The sequence below is a fragment of the Macrobrachium nipponense genome, chromosome 4 (genome assembly GCF_015104395.2).
Source record: "Macrobrachium nipponense isolate FS-2020 chromosome 4, ASM1510439v2, whole genome shotgun sequence".
NCBI classification, from domain to species: Eukaryota; Metazoa; Arthropoda; class Malacostraca; order Decapoda; family Palaemonidae; genus Macrobrachium; species Macrobrachium nipponense.
This window is the reverse complement of record NC_061100.1, coordinates 72,912,620-72,934,200: the sequence shown is the minus strand read 5'-3', so window position 1 is coordinate 72,934,200 and position 21,581 is coordinate 72,912,620. Positions and strand designations below refer to the sequence as shown.

At 35.6% G+C, this 21,581-nt stretch overlaps 1 protein-coding gene across 1 annotated transcript in view; it reads left to right on the top strand.

The window, feature by feature from the left end:
* LOC135211400 (collagen alpha-1(I) chain-like) overlaps positions 1 to 13,398 on the top strand; it is a 42,711-nt gene extending 29,313 nt beyond the window's left edge. The window contains exons 6-7 of the mRNA XM_064244712.1: positions 12,125 to 12,369; positions 13,297 to 13,398. Of these exons, the coding sequence (XP_064100782.1) occupies positions 12,125 to 12,369; positions 13,297 to 13,398 (347 nt within the window). The remainder of the gene's footprint in view (positions 1 to 12,124; positions 12,370 to 13,296) is intronic.
* Positions 13,399 to 21,581: the final 8,183 nt, after the last annotated feature.

Genomic DNA, 21,581 nt, shown 5'->3' with positions numbered 1-21,581 from the left:
GATAATCAAGATTAATTAGAGCCTGTTTTAATTATGGGAACGCTACTGGTATTCTGGGAAGTAAAGAAAAAGAATCACTATTAGAGTTCAACAGGACCAAAGCAACTGTAATTTAGGTTTCATAATTTCACGGGTTTATAAGGTTTATAGTTTAAAAAATTGATAAATAAATGAAATAGATACATGCTATCGAAAGTCGTCAATTTCCCAGTCTAAGCTTGCCTCCTTTTCCATTTATTTACTGTTGTAGGGGAGACGTCAAGACGCTGTGCAACAGCACGCATTGAAAGCCCACTTTCTCGTAGAGCGACGATCTGTGCCCGGAGAACTATATGTTGCTGTTCATTTGGAGACTATAACGAATACTAGCAGAGGACAGATAACTATCAAAATTTATACAACACCTCAGTCTAGCCATGATTGGGTGACAAACTTGTTAGCGTGTAATAGGGGTGCTGTAGCAGTGATATCGTTATCACCGAACAAAGTGATATATTAAATTACACGATTACTGGGACTGATTGATTGATTGGCTGTTACTGGCATTGCAACATCTCAGGTCATTACTGTCATTGTTAATTGTCTGTTTGTAACACTGTTTACTAAAGGTGGTGCTGTCCCTCTCTTAACGTGAATTCCACTAATCAGCTTTCGAGCTGTTTTAGTGTATAAGAGGTTGGAAGAGGCAAACTTGTAATAAGTATTAATCCTCATAGATGAATAAACATTATCCTAATGCACGAGTTGTTACTTAGCATTACATTTCCCCAAACGATATATCATTATTTTCCCTTTTACGGAAAGCAACGCGTAAATTGTAAAAAATTTAGATTGTTTTCCTTCAGATACCACCGAGGAAACATTTACGAAGTGGCCAGGAGTGGCTTGTAACCGTAAACTGTGGGCCTGGATTTTCCTTACATGGTATATGTGATATCACCAAGACTGAAGGGTTTCATCAGTGAAAAATACGTTAAAAATTCTCAGGATTTCTTCCCCCTCCCTTCACTTCACCAGCGGGAATTATCCCTTTCCACCTACTATGAAATTCAGGCCTCTGTAACATGGTGTTTGGATTTTGCTCCTTATCAAAACATCGGATGTAGCTGAAAGTTGACATATGTGTATATTTTACAACTACACACAAATTTTGTCAGCATTATCAATAACCTAAACCCGATAGTTCTAATTTCTATTGAGTAAAAATGATCTAGCCGACGCCATGGCCAATGATTGCGAGCCAAGAGTCGAAAAACATTCATTACGTAAGCAAAGTAAACATCGTTTTACGAAATGTTGCCCCGCCCATCCCCCAGACAGAAACCCATTCACCTTATTTCATCGGCTCTGAAACCCATAGTAGTCAAGAATGGGTACAGGAGTTGGAATTGTCCCCGTGGTTGCAAAACGCATTTGTCTACGACTAGAAACTTTATACAGTCAAGAGAAAGCCCGTGGCCATACTTACTATAGCCTGAATAGGTAATTATTCAGTTTCTAGTTTAAATCCAATGTTTATGGTCTGATTTGTATTTATCGTAACGTGATTATAATACTTGTAATGTCCTTCAGGATTTTGAACATTTCCATTAACTATTCACTATGCTACCAAGAGAGAGAGAGAGAGAAAGAGAGAGATTGTATGTAAACAGTCTTTATATAACTATTTTTGTTAAAATAAGATTTTTATCCAAAGTAAATACAAGCTTATATGTGCTAAAATCTCAAGCAGACTAACGGATCATCCGATATAATTTTTTTTCTTCTTCTTTAGTCTGTACGACCATGTTGGATATAAAGACTTTATGAATGGCGGAACGATACATAGATGTGGGTGGGGTATCTGTGCTCGCGTAGTAATACTACTGTAGCAGTAGTGCCGCAAAATTAGTAATAGCAGCAATATACATGAATTAAACGTTTAGGCCAACTGCTGGGATCCCTGAGGATCATTTAGCATTTCTTACAACTACTCGAAAATGAGTTTTTATAGCCAGAAGTTAAATTTTCTAATACAACAATGGCCACGATAGCCTTCATTGTTATCAGGAACTGATGAACGAGGCCAAAAAGTGGGTGGTGGAGCCTCATGAAGTCATCATTCTGACGATAATTATTGGTGAAGGTTTTAAAGCCAAAAATACGGTACTGTCTACTTTTATTTTTTTTTTTTTTTTTTTTTTTTTTTTTTTTTTTTTTTTTTTTTTTTTTTTTTTAGTAAATAGGTAGATAGTCGATAAATAAAAATTGCTTGACATTGGATACAACAGTTATCAAATCAAGCTTGTCTACTATTTCTTTGAAAATTACCAACTATTCCCTACATCTTGTCAATCTGATTGTGACCTATAAAGTAGATTATAATTTCTTAGGACACTTATTTTGAGTTAGACAAATAATCGGAGTGTTTTTGTATATATTAACATATTTTGTTGGATTAACATTATGACAATTATCAGTGGAGAGGATTCAGAGTTCATAAAGGTGTTACTGCTTTGCTTGTATTTAATTTTTGTCATTGTTGCCAGAGGTATAGCCTTCGTTACGTATAGCCAATCATCCATCGAGAAAGAGGGAAGAAATGCTGTCATAAGTTACGTAACGAGTGCGCTCGAAACCTTATCTCTGAGGAAGTTGGTCCGTCTTCAAAAAAAAGTCACTTTTACCATTATAAGTACCAAAATTTATTCAACCTACGTAATGCAGAATACAGTCAAAATTTATGTGTAGATATAATGTGTATTCTGAATAAGCGTTATATCTATGAAATGCATAGATAAAAAGTTATTGCCAAAAAACCGTGTTACAGAAGCCCTGAATCTCATAGTAGTCCTGTCATTTTCATTCATGACGGCTGCCCCATCCATACGGCCAGAATAGTCCAGGAATGGTTTCAAGGTCGAGAGGATTTGAATTGGTTGACTGGTCAAATAAGGGTGCAGAACCACATAGATCCCGAGAAAGATAAAGTCGATTTATTAAAGATTGAACAATTCACAGGTACCCCGAGAGAAGCCGAAGTTGCAGTGGAAAAAATCACCGAATTTTCTAATCAGTTTTCTCCATGTATACATAAAATTTTTTTTACTTTTGTTCCCATTATCTTATGCTCATCCATTTCGTATGAAGTAGCTACTGTCGCATATCTTTATTGAATATAAGCTGGTTAGGGGTGATTACGTTTGCTTTATGTCTATTACAATTAGAATCATAATTACCTGACCTGTTATCGAATTACAATTACAACTTCAATAATACTGAAATACAAAACTTAAATATTGGAAAAAATTTCACAAAACTTTTTGCACAAAAAAAAAGGAAATAAATGGAATAACACAATTTTTAAAATTAGTAGCTGGTAAGATTCTCCCTTAATAATATAATAAATAAATTGGGTAGCGACTCAAAACATCTCTATTGCATTTGGTTAAGATGAGTTCTCGAAAAGTAAGAGGGCTGCTCTAGGATAACAATTTCAAATAAAGTACTTTATTATTTGAACTTTTCAGTTACAATTACAATACCATTAAGTATAAATAAAAAACAACCGCAATTGCAGTTAACTTCAAAACGTATAATCAAAAACATTTCAGATAAAAGGTAATGTTTATTTGTAATTGGTAAAGCTCTCTTACTGTGGGTTTCACAGACAGTGCAGTCATGTTTTTGGTCAATAACACTGTAATGAAGACTGGTATCAGTACGAGATTTTGCTATAATTTTTCGGTATAATCAAGGTTTTAACTCTGATGAATGTCCGGTAAAAAATGCTCAATTTTATTTGTAACACAAAGAGCAACTGTAACCAGTTAACTATTCAAACCGATCAGTAGGCAATTGGCGGCTCTCTCTTTGCTAAAAAAAAAAAAAAAGTTGAAAAGTTGCGTAACAAACGGGTATCTGCTACCATGCCGACAGTTATGTTCCTAGGCGGCCATTTCTTCTTCACCTTCGTAATACGTATAAGCATCTGGCTGATGCCCCGAGTCCAAATGAAGATTGCGAAGGAGGTAACCAAACTCAAGTATAACAGTAGCTTTACCATCAATCACAGTATCTATCGTTCTACTACTCCACCATACATGCAGATATCTCTCACTCTAATCATTATAATCATTTACTCCTTACCCAAGTCAATAGTTACTAAAGAAAGAAAAAACAATTTGACCTTAAGATAAAAATAGTAATAGCTACTACTACTGCTGCTGATGCTAAGAATAATAGTAAAAAACTAAAAAAATCCTATATTACTGGTTATTATTATTAATAATTAATAAATATTGTTCCCTTGTTTTCAACGTAGAGCAAAAGTAATATATCCATGCCTAAGGTAAGGTAGTACGGTACGGAATTTGCACATTTTTTCCGTACCTGAACTATACCGTATCGTACTTTGGTAAAATTGTCGTTGCGTAATTCCGTACCGTACATATAGGCTAAATATCAACCAGGCCGTACCGTACCGTAATGCCAGCCTTGCTGGTAGGTAACAACCGAGTGAATCGTTAGATATAAACAATATTGTAAATTATTATTATTAGATTAGATAGATGGATAGATAAAAGAAAATCGTACAAAATATACTTAAACTGAAGTAACATTCAGAGAGAGAGAGAATGGATGGGGAGGAGAGGTGAGGGAAGGAAGAGGAAGGGGGTGGAAGTGGGGGTGGAGGGAGAGGGTAGGCGAATTTTTTTTTTTTTTTATACTGTCGTGTTCATATCCATTTCTGGCTAATCGAGCCTTTTGCCTCTTCGTACAGGACAAGTGTCTATTCTTTATAATTTGTGATTTATGATACTCTCATAAATTACGGTATACAGAGAAATAGGTTAGAGAATTCGCGAACACTTTTACCGAGCTCATTTTACGAAGCAGTGCTCAACGAGTATTCAGTTCTCAATGTAATTATTAACAGGAACAATAATTATGTGAGCTTATTATATTTAACAGTAGTATCTTTATTTCATACCATGGTGATTATGATCCCTATTGGCTAATCCTACAATCAAGGAACGATATAATGATAATGAATCATGGTATTGTTTTATTGTTTTTAACTCGACTCAAACAGAGTCTGATCGCAACGGAGGTGAGGCGTCAGCAGGATTTTTAAACGGATCAGACTTCATAACCACTCACCATGAATCGAAGGGACACAAATCTGGCGCTGCGAGGACGAATTGTCACTTTACGCGACAATAGCTTCCCGATACGACCCATTGCACGTGATGTTGGTGTGTCCCCCACCACGGTACAGTTGTGGATAAGAAGGTGGGAGGAGAGTGGGAACTTGAACGACTTGCGTAAGTTGTTTATGCTGAATAATTGGTGGATATGTTACATTGTTCATGGTTATTTAATCTTGCTTATTTGATATGAAAGTTTCTTTCTTAAATGTATTTCGTCTCGCTATTTATATTTTGGTTAGACTACAGATATCCACAGCCATTCAACACCACAGAAATATTTCAGGTGCACCTCCATAATTCCACACCGGTGGGTTGGTTGGCCCTTGCCGACCTCGACCATGAACAAAGTTAGATACTCGATTGAGTTGTCTCGGTAAAATTAAGCCTATAAGAGCATTTTATTTGTGCCCACCCCGTCACAGTCATTGTGTGTCTTTTGATAGCTATAGTTTATTTATTAAATGTCATTTCAGTGATGGCTCAGGAATGATTTACAGTTTTAATGACCACCAACCAAATTGAGAATATTATGGATATATGTAATCTCGTTCTATTTGATATGCTTTTGAAACCAAAAATATACAGCCATGTTTACTAAATTATGATAAATCCATAGAGTACAAAATTCGAAGAATCTAGAATTGATTGCGATGTTATATAAATTATAAGTTAACAACTTAAGATAATATGTTCTCTTAGCTAGGCCAGGGGGTCCACGGAAAACCACCCCAGGTGAGGATTGACGCCATTATCAGGGTTGCTCGAGAGCAACCCTTAACCAACGCCGAGGCCATTTATGAGGACCTTGGATTAGAAGTGTCATCGATGACAGTACGACGCAGACTCCATGCTGCTGGGATTCATCACAGAACTCCAGGGACGAAGGAGCTCTTGACGGAACAACAAAATAAGGCAGGAAGGCTTGATTTTGCCCCATGTCATGCTGATAAGGGTTTGGACTTTTGGGGACGGGTCAGGGTATCTTTACTAACGAGAAGTGCTTCTCGTCCACATCGCATGGGAAGCTGCATTGTTGGCGAACAAATAGAACTGTATGATAAGCAAAATCATTACTTGCATCAATTATCAATTGCATTCTTCTTTATATTAATTATTAATCTTCAGATTTTGTTCCACGGAAGTGGACTGTCAAAATATACAAAGGGAGTTAACAAAAATAAGAGTGCTATTTCTGAGATAAATATAAGGTAAGGAACAGTGGCATCATTTGCTCTTTTTCCTCCAATATAATATATTAAATAAATAATTACACAATAGAATTCTTTCAGTGTTGTTCATCACTGAGAATCTAAATTCTCCAAAGGTATATATATATATATATATATATAATATATATATATATATATATATATATAATATATATATAAATATATATATATGATTTATATTATACACCACCATTTTTTTCTCAACATCGTTGAGGTGGTTCGATCTGGCCATGTCACCTGCAACGTATGGGCTGGGTGTGTCTGCATGGTATGGGTGATGTGTTCCGTATCGAGGACGATTTACAGCAGCTAAGTATGTTGAGCTGCTGCAAACCACCTCCTTGCCTTCGTTACGAGAAAGGAATTTTCCCTTCACACTGCTCACGTTGTTCAAGAGTGGTTTGCCAGACAGGATAACCTGCTTCTTCTTGAATGGCCGAGAAAAGGAACAGATATGAATGTAATTGAACACGTGTGGGCCCAGATGGTGAACACATGGAAAATGGAACATGAGAGAACAACACAGCAAACTCATGGCTCACATCAACTCTGTGGGAAATTTGTAGACGGAGACCACAGCAAATTTTCAACCTTGTTCATTCGATGCCCGACAGATTGAGGGAAGTGACTGAGAGAGTGGATGGTCAAGGTATTAGATTGTATAATTTAAATGTTATATTTTTGTAATAGGACATAAAATGTTCTCATTTGTTCTCACTAGTTATTTGATTATATGTTTAATAAACATAATTCATAAGTTTTTCTTATAACCATGATATTCTTGATATAATATTCGAAGTATCTGTAAAAAAATGGCATAATGCCTCCATACAATATTTTGAGTATTGCAGTAAACTTTCCTACTTACTCAGGCCCCACATGTTTTTGATGTCTTCCTAATCCCCGTTTCTTGTTAACAGCATTGAATTATAGAACTGAATGACTCGCTGAGCACTGTTATCATACAGTGAGGTCGGTAGCAGTATTGGCAAATTGCCTTACCTGTATACTTTGTTCTCTGTGGTGTGGCCGATACAGATATGATACTTCGCCACTTATTTTCGCTTATTAGCTTCTTGAAGTCTATTAAAATAGTTTCCATTATTTGAAATGTAATGCTTTATATCCTACTATATTTTTCAATGTATCTTTGGTGTAAAACCTAAGTTTATATGAGCAAGAGTAAGAAATGTGCGCATATTTTTGGGCCGTCGTTGACGTTTCTGAGTATAGGGGTCATATGCTCTGTGGGACATTTTAAAAGGTAACTGTCAATTCAGTAGATGATACTCTCTTTATGTCAGCCATATATGGAAAGCCCAAATGACTTCACCTATCACCTGAGGTCAACGAAATATATAGTCTATAATATATCGGTGCATACATAATTTTAGAAAAAAACAACAGTTAACCCATAAAAGGTCAACCACGTCATATGACGTGTTGCAGGAAGTCGTCCCACACATGTTGTTTACGTCATGTGACGTTCTTAAGTTTTTAATTTTGTGCGCCTTCATAGCTTATTGTATCGATATTGGTTCTGTACTACTTTGCCTTATTAGAGGTCTTGCTGGCCGTTTGCACTGATCGTCTTCCATTCGTATGAACTGCGCAGAGGAGGGGAGGTAAGGGTGGCCTAGGAGGTTGTCAGAAACGTCAAACCAGCTAATCCTGTGTGGCACAGGATTGGTGGCGATAATTTTTGCCGCACACCTTCGATTTTGATGATAGTATATCAGGAATAAACTTTTTTTTATTGATATAATTCTATAATGGAACTGACTGTATAGAGATCCAATCGTTAATTTCATGTTATAAAATGGGGTAATATATCAAGCGAACACTCAAGGGAACAAGAGTTTAGGACATTACAGTATCAGAGATGAGAAATTTCTTTGCTTTGGTTATGCTTACGGGTATTGTCAGGGGGGGCAATCTTCGATATTATTGGGTCACTGATCCTCTCCTGAATACACTAATGACATATCAGAACTGCATACTGAGCGCAGGGGTTTTTCTTATCACTAAGTTAGCTAGTATAGCTGAGAGAGAGATATATATATAAGTTAGCTAGTATAAGAGAGAGAGAGAGAGAGAGAGAGAGAGAGAGAGAGAGAGAGAAAACGTACTGCAACCAATGCTGTAAACTTGGCTTACGCGATAAGGTTAAACTATCCTGTTATGATGTTCATGATTTTCGGCAATACCAATATAACTTTAAAATGTTGATCAATTTTAAGTATTGTGTAATGAATATGACCGATATATAATAATAGACACGGTTGTAAGATAACGTCTTGGCCGAAAGGTAAATGGAACTTAATAAACAAACTTATATTACAAATGAGACAACAATCTTCATTACAACTATATAAACTGCTCAGATTTTTTTTACTCCGTGTGTGTGTGTGTGTGTGTGTGTGTGTGTCTTTCTCCAACCATACCTAATAACTCCGCCCACCAAACGAACTCCAGAACTTATTGGTGGAACTCTTGTTAGCAGAGTAGAGGTTCTCCCCCCCATCTCCCTCAGTAAACACTGTTACCATGTAATATTTCGAAGTCTCGCAAGACGGTGTACCAGGGAAAACCTTGTGAATCCAACTGTACATACACATACATTCATACATATATATATATATATATATATATATATATATATATATATATATATATATGTATATACACACACACACACACACACACATATAAATTATATATATATATATATTATATATATATAATATGTGTGTGTGGTGTGTTGTGTCCTGTGGGTGCTATATATATATATAATGTGTGTGTGTGTGTGTGTGTGTGTGTAAATTATATATATTATATATATATATATTAAATTAATATTTATATATGTTGTGTGTGTTGTAAAATGGTGTGGATACATATATATATATATATATATATATATATATATATACATATATATATATATATATATATATATATATATATATATATTATATATATATATATATATATATATATATATATATATATACTTCTAGGGCACAATTTTTCACGGATACAACATTCATTGAATAGAATGGCTTTTTCACTGTTTACCAGCTTTTTTGAAATTGATTCATATTTTCTAATTATTTTCTTCACTTCATTGTTCAGGTTACTAATGGACACATAATGGGGTTCTTCCATTTACTCCAGTATTTTTACAAAAACGCGACAGCTGTTTCGTCAACTTATACGTATTGACGTTATCAAGCGTACTGATACAAATATGTTGTTTTTGATTTAGCTGACCTTGTGTCAGCACGGGCTCTTGCTCACAGAGCAGCCCGTAACATATATGAGCCTACATGCGTTTTGTGACGTCATGAGGACGGAAAGGTAGTACAATTGCCAGATACCTAGTTTTAAATATTTACAAAAGACTATAGTGAAACATAAAATAAGACAAATAAATAAATATGTTAACAGAAATTATATCAAAAGTTGAAAGTAAGTTATTATATACAAATTTTACATAAATATATATTAATTACATATATGTTTAATTAACAAAATGTCAGTGTGCGCTCCTGTCCGCGTGTGGTAGTGGTCTTGTTCCACGCGGATGAAGGGCTGCCCTCCTACACGAGGGCAAAGATCGGTCTGCCTCGCGTTGGATGTTAAGGTTTGGGCGTTGCGTGGCGATGCTGACGGCTTCTGATATCAATAAACGATTGTAGTTGCCTTCCTTGTGGATTATTTTGGTGTTTGTGAGAAGTTCTTGCAAGGATGGTTTTTTATTGTGGGTATCCACAAAGTGCTGGTGAATAGCACCTTGGTTTCTGTGGGCCTGCATGCGACGTTTGAGTGTAGTTGTTGTGTGTCCGATATAGCATTTTTGGGGGGACTGACATTGCTCGTCAGCACAGACAAACTTGTAAACTATATCAGATTCAACCTCTTTCTCCGTCGATGGAGCCGTACTATTTTTCATTACCAGTGAGGCCGTAAGATTTGGCTTGCAGTAAATTCTTGCTGTTATTTTGTTATGTGGTGCTAGGGGGGTGGTTCCTCTTCGCAGTATACCAAGGAGGGCTTTCCTTTCGTCTTCGTGGTGTTTGTTGTATGATATCTGATGGTATATCACTATTTCTTTGTCTTTGTCTTGTGTGTTGTCCCTCGGGGTCGGGTTTTGGAAAGCCTCTAATCTCTTCGTTCGTCGCTTTCCACGTATATATATATATATATATATATATATATATATATATATATATAATATATATATATATATATTATATCGAGCTACAAATGTCATTTAATATCTAATTCGCTCTACCCTGGAATTAATATATTTTCATATATGTTTATATATATATATATATATATATATATATATATATATATATATATATATATTTGTGTGTGTGTATGTGTGTGTATTACATACCTATATATATATATATATATATATATATATACATATATAATATATATATATATATATATATATTTAATCTATTTTATATACACATACATATATTGTTATGGTGGCATCCTGCTCAATATAAGTTAGCAGAAACATTATGTTTATCATGCTCTCTATAAATGATTACCATCAGAGCCTTAGACTAGACATAGGGTATCCCCTCTTACACAAATCTAGTGTAAAAACAAAATTAATTCTTATACACCAGATGCAGGTTGTATGAATACGCAGAATTCTTATGGAAAACAGCACCAACGATTTACTTGTTTAATTAAACAAATTCTTCTAATGGGCAGATCTTCAATAGGCCTATTAAACCCAAAAAGTCAGGATCCTCAGCAAAATACTGAAAAATTAAAGAGAAAAGATAGCTGCAAATGATGGTTGGGGACAGAAAGCAAATTCAACTACAACAAAACCACAAGCATTCCCCATCTGCCTACACTAACATGTATACCGATAGGAGGAGGGAAAGTCACAGAGGGAAAAAGAAGAACAGCCATCTCACAGTGGCAAAAAACAACACAAACATACGGCAGTAGAAAGCAAAAATAAGAAAAATAACCATTAATGCTATTTATAACAATCAAATCTAACCTACAGTAAGAAGATGAATCTTTAGCTAAAACGCTTAAACATAAATATAACACCATAGAATATACTTGAAGGTGATTCTGTCGATTAACATTAGCAACCCAAAGCATGTATAACACCAGATCATTAAACATCCATTAAAATAACATTAATTACATGTGCTTACCGGAGGTAAATCTCCCTATGTCCATCACATTTGAGAATAAATTACGGTCTTCCTTTATGGTTTGCAGTGACTGTTTGCCCTTGGACTCTCTAGCAGACATCTTGCAACTGAAAAATAAAATTTTGGTCTAGTGTACTGACTAACAAAATTTGCTGAGTGCCTTGAGTCTCTCAATAAAGTTTGTGAATTATTGTGTCTGCCCAAGGCTCTTCATAGTTCTCAAAGATTCACTAACTTTGTTATCCTTAATGTCATGACTGTCTAGCACCATCAGATTCACTAAATCTTCCTAAAAAGTGTTGCCCATTTCTTTGATTGCTTTTGCTAGATTCTCAACCATTTCAAGAAACATTTTCTGCACGGTTTCAGTTTCATCATAATGCTTACCCTCAGATTTGGGATCAGCATCACTTCTAGTCTCAAACTTATCAATCAGGTGGCTTACTTCTGGACCAGCCACTGTCTACCTTCTGAGAGCATTTGCATTTTCAAATAGGCCGATGGCTCTCCCATCTCCTTTCACATGAGTATAATTCTACTGGTGAACATGAGGAAAATCCAAGAGATTTTATGAACAGTGAAATTTCGTTTTGGGAATTCAACAAATGTGTCATTCTGGAGAGCCTTCACGTCTCCCAAATGAATGGAAAGCCACCTGGCATAATGAATATGATCCAGGACAAAGAAGAAAGGAATGAGTTCCTGCAGCAGGTCTTCGTACAAATTGAAATTAGACTCCCGGTATGACCTGATGAAACAAACACTAGAAGTTCTAGATTCCAAAAGTAGAATTGTGGAGAACTGACTTTCGATTTCTGATCCAACTTTCACGACTTAGCTCACTTTCTCCTTCTGCTTCCTGGATATATTCAATATAGGTAGCTTTGTGAAGGTGATATACAATGCAAGCTATCACCTGGTGGGCTAGACATGTCTTCTTCACTAGTGAAACAGAGATAAATAAATCTACTGTTCCAGGAATAGCTATTTCTGCTTCTGCAAGATCATCAATCCAACCCTTGTTTTTTTCAAGAGATCACTAAGAATTTTGAAAGCTGACATTTGTAAATGCAGTTCTCGTAACATGATAGCCATATCACCATACTGCAATGGTCATTCCAATTGGATCTCCTTGGCATTTCCAAATAGGGGCTGGTCAACCACTTGAAATCGGTTTGGCAAGGATTGAGAAACTGTGTGGTTGCTCTTGTAATATCTATGGATGTTTCATCATTGCAACTGAATGAGCTGCCTCATGAAATTGAGGCAATATTAATGGCAAGCTTATTTCAAAGGGGGCCTGTTGCCTCTGAAAAGCATGATGTGCTACCCAAGACATGGACACAGCATTTTCACTCCTGTCTGACAAACTAACTTTCTCAAGCCATTCATACTCAAGAGATATATGCTTAGAATGCACAGTTTGTTGGTGTCCTGCACCTCCACTGGATGAAAGGAGGGGATTCTAATGTTTAAAGTGAGCAGGGTTACAGTCGTGTAATATTCAGAAAGAGAAGGTACTTTTCTTTTTTACCTTGTTCCACTTTGGATGATTTGGGCCAAGGTTTTGTCCTCACCCTTTTCATCAGTGCTCAGATGCTGATACAAAGACATGCCTGTCCCATGGAAGGATGCTTGTGCTGTTGTGGCACTTGGATTATGGTCCAGATTGTCAAAAGCACAAGTTGTGAAAAGCCTTTTCTTGGTGTAGTAGGACAAACTACTTCTTCCTCCACAGCACTTGCTACAACTGCTCTCCTAAAAGTTTAGTCAATTCCAGAACCCTATTGTAGCTGATGCTGATGCCATGTTAATGAAATATATAAATTAATTGACATTTTCTTTTTATTGCAAAGACCAGGAAACCAAGGTATATTGGAAATGGAGGTGCCCTTGACTTGGAGTGTTTGGTATTGTTGAAGATGCTGGTGTCTTCCAACAGTTGAAGTGCAAAGGTTGTGCTAAAGCTAGATCAGTAGACGGTGTTCCATATGTAAGTTGGGATTTTATATCACCACCGTTTTGCAGCATGCTTACAAATTCCAACACTCTTGGTGGTACAGATTCTCTTCCAGTGTCTGCTGTTAAGGTTCCATCAAACTCTTTCTCCTGTTCAAGCATCCACTTCATCAATATCTTGGCTACTTTGGCCATAATCATTGTATTATTGTAGTCATATGCTGTGACTAGGGCTTTTACCATTTTCCCCTTGTAGGCAAGCCAAATCTCTTCCCTTTTTGAAGGCCTCCAGCTCTGGTATACATGCAAGGATCAGTTCTTTCAACAGTAATCGGTGCACAAGGAAGCATCAACAATTAGTTGTTCCAGTCTTTCTTTGTACAAATAATAAACTTCTACATTCTTAAAATAGCAGCACCCATCTGTAGTAACTGCTTGTCTCTTATGTGCATCTCAAGCTCAGCAAAAGCATGGGCACATGCTTGTTGTCTGAGATGCGCATAATCATCTCCAATTTTCTGGGAATTTAGTCAGGTTCTTTCCTTGTTGTACACTTCTGTCAGACAAGATAGGTGATACATATTGTCCTGGGATACAATATTTTCAGCCCTAAGCTTAGCCAGAAGTTTCTCACCTAGTAGGTTCATGGCACATCGTTGCAAATTTTCGTTTAAAGCCAATGTCATGGCTAATCGTAAATCATTGATTGGTGCTGGTTTGTCAAAAATATAGCAGATTCCTTTTTTTCTCAGTTTTAGATTAATCTGCATCTTGTTCACCTACCTTCTGGCTACTACATGTGTATTTTGTTGATGGGGCATCGTCTAGTTTTGTCTTATACAATGACTTCGTTTTTCTTTCTCGTTTTGTGGTTTTGAAGTTCAGCATACATGATTCATGATATGTAGCATTGTTATTTTAAAAGGTCTGCAGAATCCCATCACCTTCATCAAGCCTTTGGAGGTGAAATGGTCTGGGCATTGCATTTAACTTGTAGCAATGGTAACATAGCCAGCACCAGATGCATCCACTCGTCTTTCACGTGTGTCCACTTTGGACAAGCAACAAAGCTTTCAGTTAGTCATACTATCTCCTGCAGGAAAGATGTCGACTTCCAAGATTTTGCTGCCATTGCTTTTGTTGTATAGGCTGAGGGTTTGTCTTTTTACCACCTATACAACATACACTTTCAGATATGGGATACAACTAGGCTCAGATATGTCATAATCCTACCCCTACCACCATCATTCATCCATTGCTATTTAATTCACATGTAATCTGTACACCTTCTGCAAGACTAAAGCCTTGGTTCAGCTCTCTGGCGCTGCCTTATTTTGTCAATTCACTTGCGGGTTCTTAACTTTAAACTGGGGCTAGCTATACAGCATTTGGGAAACTTATGACAAACATTTACCATTAGCTAGCATTTAGCCATACTGTCATACTGTCAACCAGTGTGCCCCGGTATTGCACTGACATTACACTGTTACCTTGAGTTAATTAACCATTTTTTAAAATTAGGATTGAAGATGAATTAAGTGTGGCTTAATTGATTTCTAGCCTACAAAAAAAAAAAACGATCAAGCTGAAGTTACCCTAAATCCATGCGTTACCTGACCTTTTACCTTGTATATGAACTTAAGCACCAATTTTGGTCTTTTTGGAGGACATTTTTTATATAGTGACAGCCATCTTGGATATTTCTGGGCAGAAAAATTATGTATCTAAGTATGTAAAGCCTTGCTTTCAATATCAAACATAAACTGGGAGTGACTAAGGAATTCAAACGTGATTAACCAATTAAATGACAATATTCAAATATCCACCGGAAGCCAAATCGAAAACCTCCCAGCTATCCTGGAAAATTAAAAACATTTGTGTTGCCGGAGGTTGATGTGCCAAATTCATGCTAGTGTCACTATTTGCACTTTTTCCTTATTATTTTGAAAATACCAACTCCACTGTTACATAAACTTTTTACTGATAATTCCCACCGCAAGGGAAAAAATTATGCAATAATTTTAATTTTAAAAGCAACTCACAACTTAAAATGAAAAAAAATGCAAAATGTAGCAAAAATACGACAAATAGCCCTGAAAGAAAGGAAGGAAAATTCCATGATTGACACTACAATTCATCACTGGTAATAGTATTGGTCGAAGCTGAGTCAGAATTCTCCTGGGGGAAGAAAGATCCAAATTCAAACCCTTGACAGTACGTTGGGTACTATATTACTTTTACCCGAGATATGCCTAATGCCCAGGTCATATCTCTGGAGCATGAGGCGCCGACGAAGGAGACGTTGGTTTATCTGTTTGCACTTTTTAGTGAATACCATAGGATTACGGTCTGTATACACAGCGATAGGTTTAAAGGATGGCGACAGCTTACGAGAAAAATAGTCTACTGGGTGCGAAATTCCATTCTCTCCTGTCCACACAGCACGACACCAATTCCAGTGTCTCTGGCGTCTGCAGCTAGGGAAAAGGGGAAATTAAAATCAGGCGATCTGAGTAAAGGATAGGTCACCACTGCAGCTTTCAGTTGTCGAAGCTCTTTGACATTCCTCATTCCACAAAAATCTGACATCCTTCTTTAATAGATTAGTTACAGGATGAGCAATGTTACCAAAGTTTTTTTTTATAAACTTTCAATAGTAACTCACTACCCCCAAAAATCTTCTTAAATCTCCTTCTGTTACTAGGAGATGGAAATTCTGATATTGCCTGGACATTAGCCGGCTTAAGAGCTATGCTGACCAGGCCAATCTCGTAGCCAACATAAATAACTTTTGCCTGAGCAAAGTCACTCTTTGACAGATCAATGACCAGTCCTGCTTCCAAAAAAACATTAAATAAAGCCCCAATTCTCTGTAAATGAGTTTAAAAAATAATATAAACAATTAAATCGTCAGTGTACACTACACACCCTTCAAGGTTTCTGGTTATGACATTCATTAATCTTTGGAAGGGACCATTACCTGTGACAAAAGCGGAAATGCCCCTTGCCCTGGGAGGAAGACCGACTTGCCAATAACCTTTCAGGAGGTCAAACTTATTAATAAATTTTGCAGATCCTACACAATCGATACAATCCTCCAGCTTAGGGCAAGGGAAAACAATCATTATATACCTCATTAACCTTACAATAATCAAACCAAAGGCGATGTTGCCCTCCCTCCTTGACCAAGTCCACAGAGGAGCTCCAAGTACTATAACTATGTTATGTGAGGTGATGGTCAAACACATACAGTAACTCCTGATTCACGATTTCTCTCTTTTGTGGATTCAACCGGTAGGGGTTTTGCTGAATGGGTTGGGCATCCCAACATTCTTAACAATGACGTTTTGCTGAGGGATAGAAAGAAGTAAACGATAGTCAGGCTCTGAACGACTACGAGAGAGAGAGAGAGAGAGAGAGGAGAGAGAGAGAGAGAGAGAGAGAGAGAGAGAGAGAGAGAGAGAGAGAGAGAGAATTAATATAATAGAATCTTAAAAGGCACGCTTGTAATAGGAAAATGTTGTTAACTCACCAGAAAATCATTATTCTCTCTCTCTCTCTCTGCGTTTATGCTATACTTAACATTGGCCCTGTTTGAAAAATGGGTGTTCTGCAGCACACGATTGCGTGTATCTTCTCAGTTTTGTAAGTGACCTCAAAGTTTCTTCGACTGTATAAATCACAAATACTGAATTGGCTGTTCCCTGAAAATTTTATCTCCTGCTTGCGTGAGTTGTATAATACAGAATTTTCTTTTTTTTATCATATGAAATATGACTAGCTAAAGCTCACATTTTGTGCCATTTTCTTTCTGTCTAGTTTATATTTCCTTCAAAACAACGAAATAATGAACAGACTTCATCCAAAAGCTATATTCTACGTGATTCCGAACTTTAGTGTAGAATGTTCAACATTTTCTGTATCTTCTCTAAAGTGCTAATGCCTTAAAGTCATTTAGATACTTGTATTCATGGACATAACATTTTTATTTTGAGGACGTCATATAATAAACCGTCCCCACTTTAAGTGTGAATAAAGGATACGCTGTGGCTTTTCTACCTTGGAAAAGCTAAACCGAAAAATATTCAAGCATATTGCAGAACCACAAATTTTCCTCGGAAACCATAGTCTGGAATTCGAGCATGAATTTCCGTATTTGGGCTATGTCATCACGGGCGACCTAAAAAGTACGGCAGACATAGAGCAAAGGCGTCGTAAACTATGTGCTACTTTCAACATGACTGGAAGAGGTTATCCTTCTGTCACCGAGACATGAAACTCTTGCTTGCTCTTCCGCTCGTACTGCTACAGTACAATGGCATTCTGAGACGACTCACCAGTACATCTCATTACCACTCAACCACGCAGAAAACCGCCTAGATAATTTGAAAATTATTATTAGGCGAACAATGTCCAGTCTGATCACCCGCCAGGGAAACAGCAACAATTCACTCATACAAAGCATCCTGAGTAGTGAGGCAATGACATCTAAAATGTGGATATGATGGGATAATGAGGTGACCGTCTTCCTTCACCCAGGGGTGGCCTGAGTTGCTGTGTATACATATTCTCTATTTTATCAATTACTAAGTGTCATCTGCAGAACCTGTTATTATTATTATTATTATTATTATTATTATTATTATTATTATTATTATTATTATTATTATTATTATTATTATTATTTATTGAGATTTGCTTTTTCACTTTTCGTATTTAGCCTTCTGGACCTGACTTCTGTAATCACTTAAGGTCCCTAGCTGGACAGTGATTGTATGCAATACATTTCTTTTAATGTTGTTATTTTCAATATTCTCTATTATCTATTTTTCATACCATTGCTGTAATTACCATTATTATTTCTTTTACTTCTTCAGCAAATCTATGGATATTGTCAATTATAATTTTTATCACGTTTTCTCATGTATCTATATTGTGTGTAGTGTATTGTCTCTAATTTCTATACCAATTATTTATGGCCCTGAGATGGAATAAAGGATATTATTATTATTATTATTATTATTATTATTATTATTATTATTATTATTATTATTATTATTATTATTATTATTAATGCACAGTAAACTTTTCCTATAGAATGTGGTTGATTAAAGTTTCAGAAGTATTTAGTAGATTGGTATTTATGTGCTATAAAAAGGAAAACACGGATTCAGAAATAACACTGAGTTACATTACATATGGGACGCTTACAAGATTTTCCCCTTCACATATATGTAAGTTGTAAACATTATATTCCTAACTTAGCGTGAAGTGGTATTCGTAATTAATACTCATACTTAGTAGTACTTATAAAAAGAAACGAAATAAATGAACAGGAACAGCCTAAACTGAATACACCAAATTAATCAAAACATACTAAAATCTACGGACAAATTGAACCTTGTTTCACCAACGGAAATTAAAATAAATAGGCTATATTTCATTAGAAACAATTTTTCTGTACTGTTTATTATGCACATTATTTATTTTTCTTCTTTTAACTCTCATGAATAAATCATAAATGTCCTATCACGAAATTCCTCAAAAATCCACATCACAAAAGTTGATAAGTCAAATAGTATAGTAATTTTAAATAAAGCTGACTGCATATCATGTATGGATGTAAGTCTTACTGAATGATGATACAACACAAAAAACTAAAATGAAAAAAAAAAGATTAAGTCATAAAAACCTTCATTAGTACAGTGATAAAAATCCTTAAAGATAAAAAAGAACTATTAAGTCAATTGTCAGTCAAATTTCCTTCGCTACCTTACTTGTACAGATTAGTAAAAACGCACGAAGAAAATAATCTTATGCTTCCTATTATCTATTAGCTCAATATCATATAAACATTTTAAATATATCACCAAGCTCTTATCCCATTACTTGGAACTATCTCAGACTCTCACATATATATATATATTTCTCTAATTCTCTAGATTTCGTTGATAAATTAAACGAAACCAATTTTTGCCCCATGGATAGATTTGTTAGTTTTGATGTTTGTTCTTTTTTCACTAGTCCCTATAGATTCTATTTTTGGGTATCTAAGTATCGAGCTAACCCAGCATGAATTACCCCCACCTGTAAGTCATATTATTTGACTCACTAGGTTGATGCATTAGTGATTGTAAGTTTATATTCAATGGTGAATTTTATAAAGAAAATAATTGGTTTAGAAATGGCAACTCCTTATCAGCGTACTCCTCTCAAACTTTTTTATGGAATTCTTTGAAAAACTCTATTTTTTTGGAAAACTCTATTTACCTGGTCTCATTTATAGTCCTATAAAGTGGTATAGATCTGTTGACGATATTTTAGCTCTTTTGCCTGCTGTTTTTGTAAATAATTTACTCTCTAATTTGGATAATCAAGTACTATCAATTAAGTTTACTTTAGATTTGGAAAAAGATAATGGCTTCCTTCCCTTAGATGTTTTAATATAAAGAGCACCACTTCAATGTAAATTCAGTATCTACAGGAAACCAACCAACAACTTCACTTAGGTCTATTTTTATTCAGGCCACCATCTTAATATCAAAATATAAATTTTTTTTGTCTATATTTTTACGAGCATTGTGCATTGTCAGTCCCCAATAATTGAATCAAGAAAATGAATGCATAAAAAAATATGGACATATTTATGGTATCCTTCACATATATTAGCTATCTACTATAATAAATCCCACAAAAAGTTTTATAGTGTAAGTAACACGGAGAAAGATACTCTTAAGAACATTCTCAGCTTCCCGTATTTTAGTGGTTTGGAAACCATTAAATCATTGTTAAAACATTTAAGGTCAACCTCGTTTTTCCTTATAATAACACACTAAAAGGAATGCTAATAAGAAATGGTCTCAAGGAAACCAACAACATAATGTAAAAAATTCCATGTTTGGATTACCCCTCGTTTTATATCAGCCAATCTAGCAAGGATTTAGAAGTAAGATATTAAACAGAATAAATATTCATTGAAAACTGGGCAAACATCCAATGCAATATTCATTCATGTAAGTGAAAATGACTACGGAATAAACTGGAATGGCAGTTCAGTAATTGCAAGGTCACAAGATGTTTTACCACAAAATCTTTTAGAATTCACCATTATACAACTTATTTTCAATTGTAATTTTAATCTTAGCTCTAGCTTGCATTATGTGGACCCTTGTATAAGTAACATATTTAATAGTGATCTCCAAGATAAAATCACAGGTTTAATTATGAATTAGTTACCTTATAGATACTTTCTTTGTATATTTATGTTTGATAAATTCTTTTTGTAAATAAGTTGACCTTGAGAAAACGTTTTATTGTTTCCAAAATGAAATTTTGTGTGTGGTCAGTCAAAGACCTGTACAATCACTAAATTGTCTCGTTCCCTCCTTCTGATCAACTGGACTTAACCTTTTGTAAACCTCTTAAATTGTACCCCTGTTTTGGGAAGGTTACTAATTCTCCAGGTGTGTTGGATTCTAGATACATATTTTCCTTTATAATCCATATATGACATTTATACCACCTTTCTTTTATAAACTTATCTTCCTATTTATACCAGTCTGCTAGGTAAAGGACATTGAGTCAATATGCCTAGCAGTACTCATTTGTTCCAGTTTCCTTCGAGGCTTTTGTCTTTACACTACGGCTTCTGAGTGTTCGAGAGTGCATTTTTGGGCACTATGGTGTGTGGCTTTTTATGGAGAGTTGAGCTTGAGGTTGGAAGTTTGTTAGTGAGAACGGTTTGTTTACTTTAGAGTGCACTGCTCATTCCTGGGAACTGGGTGCAAGGTTAAGCCTTCTGTTTGAACAAATGTTTTATAATACTTGTATGACACAGTTCATTCCTGGGAACTGACCATGAAGTTGGAGTTTGTTCGAGAGAATGTTTTGGCACTTTGTAGTGCATAGTTTTTCCTGGGAATCGAGGGTAAGGTTAAGTTTTGTTTGAGAGAACGTTTTGTATTGTTCTGGGTTGTTCTAAGAACGGGCTTGGG